The 8,849-nt window shown below is 38.2% G+C and overlaps 1 protein-coding gene across 1 annotated transcript; it reads left to right on the top strand.

The window, feature by feature from the left end:
- Nucleotides 1–347: 347 nt before the first annotated feature.
- Nucleotides 348–8,802, top strand: LOC145719918 (peroxisomal ATPase PEX1-like; the record flags this gene model as incomplete). The annotated part of the gene is made up of 8 exons (XM_081811536.1): nucleotides 348–455; nucleotides 872–986; nucleotides 1,082–1,788; nucleotides 3,112–3,231; nucleotides 5,960–6,083; nucleotides 6,300–6,400; nucleotides 7,304–7,386; nucleotides 8,546–8,802. Coding segments are annotated over 8 exons (1,503 nt in total), but the record flags the coding sequence as incomplete, so codon positions are not given.
- Nucleotides 8,803–8,849: the final 47 nt, after the last annotated feature.

The following is an 8,849-nucleotide window of genomic DNA, read 5'->3' as shown; positions in this document are numbered from 1 at the left end:
GGCTCCCTGCTCAGCAGGGAGTCTGCTTCTCCCTCTGACCCTCCTCCCTCTCATGCTCTCTGTCTCTCATTCTCTCTCTTGCAAATAAATAAAATCTTTAAAAAAAAAAAAATATGTTGTGCTAGGATATATTTTCCTTTTTTCTATAATTAGTCATGAGACAGTTTTTTCCTAAAATGTTGAGTATATCAAGGCCTACCTAAGAATAAGTGCTTAATAAATATTTGTCCAGTGGAGATCTATGCAATACATAGAGGCACACATGCGCACTCATTCACTCGCTCACACTTACTTACCTAAAGAGAACTTCTCATTTCCTAGGGATACAAAAAGTCTTTTAAAAGTAGTTTTACATTTTCCATTTTTTCCAGGTGTTTCTCAAGCTGTGTTCCCATGTGGTGTCTTGTCAGCAAGTCGAGGTGGAACCCCTCTCAGCAGATGACTGGGAGATACTGGTAAAGAAAATACAATGAGAACCAGCCCAGTTTAACGTTAAACTACTTCAGCATAGTTGTTTGTTTATATTGAAGTATAGTTGACACACAGTGTCACTGCAGTTTCAGGTGTACGACATAGTGATTCAGTGTCTCTGTACGTCTTGCTGTGCTCACAACAAGTATAGTTGCCATCTGTCACCAGACAGTGCCATTATGATACCACAGACTACGTTTCCTATGCTGTGCCTTCTGTCCCTGTGAATTAATCATTCCATAACTGGAAGCCAAAATATCAGTGTCTTTAGATTTCTCTTTTCTGAGCTACATTATGTATTCTGAGTTGGTTCAAGTTAGAAGAATGAATTGTGATTTCCTTCCTAGACGTGGAATGACAAAAGGTAAAGTGAATAGATCTTTTTGTTGGTTGGTTGTAGGAGCTGCATGCTGCTTCCCTTGAACAGCATCTTCTGGATCAAATTCGAATAGTTTTTCCAAAAGCCATTTTTCCTGTCTGGGTTGATCAGCAAACTTACATATTTATCCAAACTGGTAGGTGCTGTTGTACTTTCCATTGTGTTCTACACTGTAGCATTGAGCCCTTGGCAGAGGTGAATGTGTACTGATGGCTTGCTTCCCCCACACAGTTGCACTAACACCAGCAGCTGCTTATGGAAGGCTGGAAACTGACACTAAACTCCTTATTCAGCCAAAGACCCGCCAAGCCAAGGAGAATACATTTTCAGAAGCAGATAATGCACATGGGAAATTTCATAATTCCGGAGGAGACCAAAAAGGATTGACAGGCACTGGGTCTAATAAGACAGACTCAGGGGTGACCACTGGCTCACCATCCATGCCAAGCTTATGGACTGTGATAGGAAGCATTTTTTCTTTTGGGTCTGAGAAGAAACCGGAGCTATCCTGGGGTTTAACTGAAATGAATGCATTCAAAACTATGCAGTCCAAAGTTGTTCCCCTAGACAATATTTTCAGAGTGTGCAAATCGCAGCCTCCCAGTATGTGTAACACAACAGCAACTTCGGAGTTTCACAGACACTGTGCCGTTCATGTATTTCCATGGGACCAGGAATATTTTGATGTGGAGCCCAGCTTTACTGTGACCTACGGGAAGCTAATTAAGCTATTTTCTCCAAAGCAACGTAAAACAAAACAAAATATCCTGTCACCTGAAAAAGAGAAGCAGATCTTAGAACCACTAGATCAAAAACCGATCAACTCAGAAGCAGCTAAGGCCTGTGTGCTACAGGTAGTCTGGAATGGACTTGAGGAATTGAAGAATGCCATCAAATACACCAAAACTGTAGAAGCTCTTCATCTTGGGAAAGTCTGGGTTAGTATAAAATGTATTATTAGGGAGAAAGCAATTTCATGTTGCTTGAAATTCTCCAGATTATGTATTAGAATATTTTATATACAATTTGAAAATCAGTACAGTAAGAAAGAGTGTCTAAAGTCCCTGCAGGGACACATTTATGATTGCAGGTAAAGTCCTTGTTTGGGTGAAGATTGCGTATTTTCTGGTTAAGGAAACTCGGACAGCTGTAAGATACAGGCCCAGAGAGGTCAAAATTACTTGCCTGAGTCACACAGTAAGTACAACTAGGATTCACACCCAGGCGGGCTGACTGTCAAGTTCACGCTTAGCATGGGGTGCCTTACAAAGCTTCACATCTTTAATGCCTGCAGAAGGTTTGTTCCCCAGTTCCTGAAAGCCAAGGAAGGACTTGCTGTGACTTGAGGGCAGTACCGAGGTAGGGAGAGACCCATAGTGTGAGGGGTGTACCCAGAAGCTGCTTACCCTGCTGGAATCCGCTCTTTGTGGGACTGTGGAGGGGAGGAGAGCGACCAGTGTCCACCTTCTCATTCTGGCCTCAGATAGTAATGCTTAGTTTATGTGGACCGAGTCACCAGCCCCTTTTATTTGAACTTAATTTGAGCCATTGTGAAGCGAGACTTTATGGTGATAAAGGGAGGAAATTACTAGGACAAGGAAGAAAAATAGGAGAGGAAGGGGATCTCCTTTGTAGATTTCTTTTATTGCCAGTTTCACTTCTGACCTCTGTGTTGGCAGCTGACAAAGTTTTCATCTCTTTGGCCTACATCGTTTGCTAAAATTCCAGACCGTCAGCTCATTATTTTCCATTAGCTCTAAACTCTTAGTTTAGGAGATCCTGCTGCATCTTCAAAATAAAAATGTCTAACACTGAACTGGTTAGGACTTCTCTTTTCTATTAATGGTTCTGCCATTTGGTGGCAATCCCATTTTTTTCCTTGAAAACACATGGTGAGGACAGGGTGAAGAAGTGCCAGGTAGAGGCCTAGGGACCATATAAGATGGCAGCGAGGAGTCCACACTTCCCGCCCCACTTGAAAGGTTGGTGGGTATGGACACCGAGGAGTGGCAGTCCTCAAGCAGGCTTGACTTGAGAGATCCAGATTGATGGATCTCATTCCGAAGAGGGTGTGGAAATAAAGAAACGAAGGGGAAAATGCTTGTGATAAAACAGTGCCTGAATACCCATCTGGTTACTCTTACGAATCTTGATAACTTCCATCAATTTACCTGAATTCATAGAAGTTAATAACTATGTATGCTGTGGGATATTTTTAAATCAAGTTTTCACATATTTATATATCTATTTTTAAATTTCAGATTCCAGATGACCTGAGAAAGAGACTAAATATAGAAATGCATGCAGTAGTCAGAATAACTCCAGTGGAAATTACCCCTAAAATTCCAAGATCTCTAAAATTACAACCTAGAGAAAACTTAGTGAGTTCAAATTTATGTTCTATCACAGTTGTTTTACGTGTCATGTAAAATTTCTAGCTGCTTTGGCCAAGTAACAGGAATGTTGTATTCCTTTTTGCTAGAAGGGCAAAGAAGTCTTTGTTTTATTTTGTTGTGGGAAAATATACCTAACAGAATGCTAGTTTAACCATTTTTAAGTGTACAATTCAGCAGCATTAATTACATTCATTATGTGCAATCATCGCCACCCTCAGTTTCCAAAACTTTCCCAGCCCCCGAACAGAAACTCTGTGCCCATTCAGCCATAATGCACCATCCCCTGCTCTCCCAGCTCTTGGTAACCTGTAATCTATATTCTCTCTATGAATTTGCATATTCTAGTTATTTCATATAAGTGGAATCCAATAATATGTCCCATGCATCTGATTTATTTCACTTAACATGTTTTTAAGGCTCATCCAGGTTGTAGAATGTATTCATTCCTATTTATGGCGAAATAATATTCCATTGTATGCGTATACCACATTTTGTTTGTCCATTCATCTGTTGATGGACCCTTGGGTTGTTTCCACCTTTTTGGCTATTGTGAGTGATGCTGCTATGGACGTTAGTATACAAGTATCTGTTGAGTCCCTGCTTTGAGTTCTTTTGGGTGTATACCTAGGAGTTGAATTGAAATATATATATATAGATAGATAGATAGATATATTTTTTTTTTTTTTAAGGAAAGAGGGAGAGCTGGGTGGGGGTGGGGAGGGAAAGAGAATCTTAAGCAGGCTCCACGCCCAGCACGGAGCCCAGCGTGAGGCTTGATCTCACAACCCTGAGATCATGACCTGAGCCCAAATCAAGAGCCAGACGCTTAACCAACTGAGCCATTTAGGCACCCCGAGTTCCTGGATCTTATGGTAATTCTGTTCAACTTTTTGAGAAACCAAGAAATCTTTAGTAAGCAACACATAATATTATGTATTTTGTGCCAATGCAAACATGGATAATTTGGCTTTTTTTTTAATTAAGTAAGCTCTGTGCCCAACGTGGGGCTCAAACTCATGACCCCAAGATCAAGACTTGCATACTCCACTGACTGAGCCAGCCAGCCGCTCTTCCTTTAGGTCTTTAATCCCATTGCCCAGTAATATCCAAACAGACTATTTCTGTGATCTTTAAGAGTATGAAAGCAATGCCTGTACTTAGTTTAGCTTGCTTTTTGTAGTGATCAGGTTCTAAACTGAGCTTAATCAGCAGACCTAGCATGACACTGGATGAGGAGAGAACAGAAATGGACCAGCTGAAAAATGGTAGAATGAATAGAGGTTTATTTTCCTAGGCACATATTAATGATCTTTCCTACATGAATTTTTGGGTATTCCTGTTTTTAGCTTCAAATAGGTTTTAAAAACTTAATTCTGATTTTAAAACTTTAAAAATTAATAGTGTTTCTCTTAGAATTTCTTCATTCCTTTTGAACAGTTTATTAACACTGTACTTATTGAGTATAACACTGTGGCCTGCTTAACAGAAAAAAAAAGTCACTTCAGCATATAAAGAGCCTATTTTTCTCATGTACGAAGAAGTTTGGAGGAGCTCAGAGGTAGTTAAACTATGTCATCAAGGATCTAGGCTCCTTTGGTCTTTCTGCCATCCTTAGCCTGTAGCTTTCCTCTTAGATGCAAGGCATTTGCTGTACTAATAGGCATCACATCTGCATTCTTGGCAGCAGAAGGAAAGGCTCAAAGTAAAAGCCTTCTCTGCAAGGTTTCTCTACCTTTCGATTAGGAGGAGAAGCCCTTCCCAATGATTGCTGATTGTACACCATTGGTCACAATGCAGGCACACACACGTGTACACACACACACACACACACACACAGCTCCAGGTTGGGAATGGAGTTTTCTTTCCCACCTCGTTAATGGAGGGAGGCAAGGGAGAATGGGGTTGGAATGGTGATCCAGTGAGCCAAACCATGGTACATGTATCACTGGTCATAGAGATAAGGAGTGTTTAAAATTTCACCACTTCTGTAAATGTTTTTTTGTTTTTGCTCTTTTTTTTTTTTTTTAAGAGAGGGAGAGCGAGGGGGTGGAGGGACAGAAGGAGAGGGAGAGAGAGAATCTTAAGCAGGCTCCATGCCCAGTGCGGAGCCCAATGTGGGGCTCAGTCTCATGACCCTGAGATCCTGACCTGAGCCGAAATCAACAGTCAGACACTTAACCAACTGAGCCACTCAGGCGCCCCTGTAAATGTCTCTTCAGGCTGCACTGTCCTGCTTGTCCTGTAATGTCAAATCCCAAATCTGTGCCTATAAGTATGAACATCCTTCCTGGTTTTGTTTGGTAAGGTTTGCTTTTTTTTTTTTTTTAATTATTTTTTAGTAGTTCCCATTTAATAGATTATAAAACTGAGGTTCAGACAGTTTTACTAATTTGCACACACTTACACAGATAATAAATGGTCATGCCAGGCTCGTTGCGTCTTGAACTAGCACATGTAATCACTTGTGCCAAACTGTTGCTGAATGGGTATATACCGGGATTGACTTAATTGACCAGTGTCCTCCTAATGGACACCAGCTAATGGTTCTTACGTGAGGCGAACAAGGCTCGGAGAGGTTAAGAGGCTTGTTTAAGGTGCATCAGCTGTACCAAGGTTTACGTATCATCAGCACGATGAGGTGTTAAGCTAATGATGTTAACGTTCACTTGGGTAGTTGGGTAATCCATTCCTGCTCTTCCCTTTGCTCTGGCAGCCTGAAGATGTAAGTGAAGAAGATGTAAAAACTGTGTTCTCTTCGTGGCTGCAGCAATGTGCTACCGCTACACTTCCCTTGATACTATCAGAGGAAGAGTATATTAAGCTGAGAATTAAAGACGGTGGGTACATTTTGTTACTTTGATATTTTTCCTATTGAAGAAGTTTTCATGATTTTTCCAACCTGTCATACGTGGGAACAGGAAATATAATGATAAGTAAATGGCTTTACATATCAAAGAAGACCTTTATTTAAATAAATTGAAATCTTAAATTATTTCATCTCTGCTTCAGTGCTAACTCTACATTTATTGCTTTTTTTTTTTTTTTTTTGATAGGGCTGAAGGAGTTTTCTCTAAATATAGTTCATTCTTGGGAGAAAGAAAAAGAAAACATTTTTTTGTTGAGCACTAGTCTGCTGCAGAAGACCACAATACAAGTAATCACGTACTATCGAATATTTAATGAAATAATATTTGTCACATAGGATCGATAATAAAGTATGAGTTTACCTGTAAGACTTTGCATCCTGAAGTGTGTTAGAAATGTGAATAAGAGTAAGGAATAACTTGATTTAAAATATTTTATTATGTAGTCTCTTTAACTTAAAAACAAATTGATTTGTCCTAAACTTAAAATCAATGCACAATTAAGTTTCAAGAATAGAATTGATTGTGTTAACTGGCAAATGAATCATGATTTCATATTATTCTAGTATTGAAGCACAGGAAAACTTAGCTTTAGGGGTTTGATTTTTTAAATTCATATTTTTACTTGCAGCTTTGCTGTAACCCATATTTGCAATAACGCATATTATTTTGGCAGTTCTTAAATTCTCAGCTCCTAACAAATATTATCAGATCACTTTTCTTCCAGAAGGATTTTATAAGTGGTCTTTTTAGAATATTAAGTTTTCGTTAGGATATTCACTCTTGTTGTTATAGGATTAAAGATGCTCTAGTTGTTTAGAATTTGAATGGTTGGAAACTAGACATTGTCTCTCTACTTTTGAGATAAAACTGAAGGAATACCATTCGGAGGAGGTAAAAATGTAAGACTTGTGAAGAGTAAATATGACACACATCAAAATTGCAAATAAAGATGTGTCCTTAAAATGTATGAAGGAGATGACATCCTTTACTGGTTGTTAACCATAAATATTTTTGTTCCTTGGTTGAGTAAATTATTGTTGTGAAGGCTATTTTGAGTAATGATCTTGCATGCACAATGTGTCTTTTCTCTCTGTGTAACAGAATCAGTAATTCAGTTTCCTGGGACCTGAGAAAAACAGGCCAAAGATATAACTTTGAAATGTAAAACTGATTTTTCCTTGCTACTATAGGTCCTTCTAGACCCTATGGTAAAAGAAGAAAACAGTGAGGAAATTGACTTTATTCTTCCTTTTTTAAAGCTGAAGTGCTTGGGGTAAGAAGTTCTGGCCAAACTAGTATGTTTACAGTCATGTTTGACATGATCTCTGGCAGGGTTTTTATGTATGAACATTAAAGTAGATGTTAATATTGAATAATCTTAATAATGCATGTATAGATACTTTTTCAAGGATTGTTTCTATTTTCACACCTTGCGTGGTAATTTGCCTTGTCTTCTTAGGTAACTACATAAAGGGCTGAAGCTTATTAGAAATTTTGCTTTGAGATTTGATTTGTGAGAAGGAAGCAACTGGGTATGACTCGGATCATATGTGCTTGAATAAAACAGTACTTCTTAGAGCTAATACATTTATTTTAAACGTTAAATCCAAAAATATTATTTGAATGTTTAAAAATATTTCAAATTAAGTTATTCCTTCAACTATCTTATTAATTTACTAATTGGGATTATTTGTGTTTTCCTTAACTTTTAAAACCAAACAAGTCTGAAAAGAACCCCCTCTTAATTTCTTTACCTCTGATGCAATATGAGAATCTCCTATAATCATTACATCTTCCCATTCTTCACAGAGGCTTTTTGTAGTTGTAGTGGTAGTGATTTGATTTCCTGTAATAGTATAGTCTGTAAATGTGCTAATAAAAGGATTAAACCATAAAGTAACAATGTTTAAATACAGCATATTATTCATGTTGAAAGTAAAATCTCTTCAGACTCTGATTTTAGGAATTTATATTTATTATCAGAAAGAAAGTGCTAGAGTCAGGAAGTAGGTTGAAGTTCGTGCTTGTATAATCTACAAATTGAAACTGGATTTCAAAGGCTAAGTTTAAGAGGAAATCAGTCTGCAATTATCCTAACTCTTCAAATGCACGCATTTATGATTATGTTGATTACCAAACCAAAAATCATTTTGAGAGGGGTGTCCGTGTGTGTTAAGACAAATTCCTTAAGATGCCCTGTTCAGACAAAACTTCTAGTTACTGTACATGTTTGAAAGTAATAAAACTAATTTTAAAAGCTGTTAACTCAGATTTGGCATTAATTCAATATACTTTCAAGTAAGGGAAAATTTCCACATTTTACTCTTTTAAAAATCATTAACCAGCCTGGGAAGGAAAGTTACAGAATTTTTTACAGCTGGATTTTATCCTGCTTCAGTGTTTTATCATGCAACAATGTATATATTTTGCAGAGGAGTGAATTCCTTAGGTGTATCCTCCATGGAACACATCACTCATAGCCTCCTGGGACGCCCTTTGTCTCGACAGCTGATGTCCCTGGTGGCAGGACTTAGGAATGGAGCCCTTTTATTCACAGGAGGAAAGGTATGTGGTTAAAATGTGCCCATTGCATTAATCACTTTTTTCTCTCTCTGGGTTTTGATCATCTGTTATATGGGATTGTTAACACAAGATTTGGGAAGGCTACATTTGCTTGGGAAATATAGAAAGTGGTGATGAATAAGGTGACATTCTCCCTGCCTTTTTTCTTTCTTT

Source organism: Leptonychotes weddellii, unplaced genomic scaffold (assembly GCF_054177405.1).
Source record: "Leptonychotes weddellii isolate Sample4059 unplaced genomic scaffold, ASM5417740v2 HiC_scaffold_8260, whole genome shotgun sequence".
In the NCBI taxonomy this organism is placed as follows: Eukaryota; Metazoa; Chordata; class Mammalia; order Carnivora; family Phocidae; genus Leptonychotes; species Leptonychotes weddellii.
This window is presented reverse-complemented; position numbering and strand designations above follow the sequence as displayed.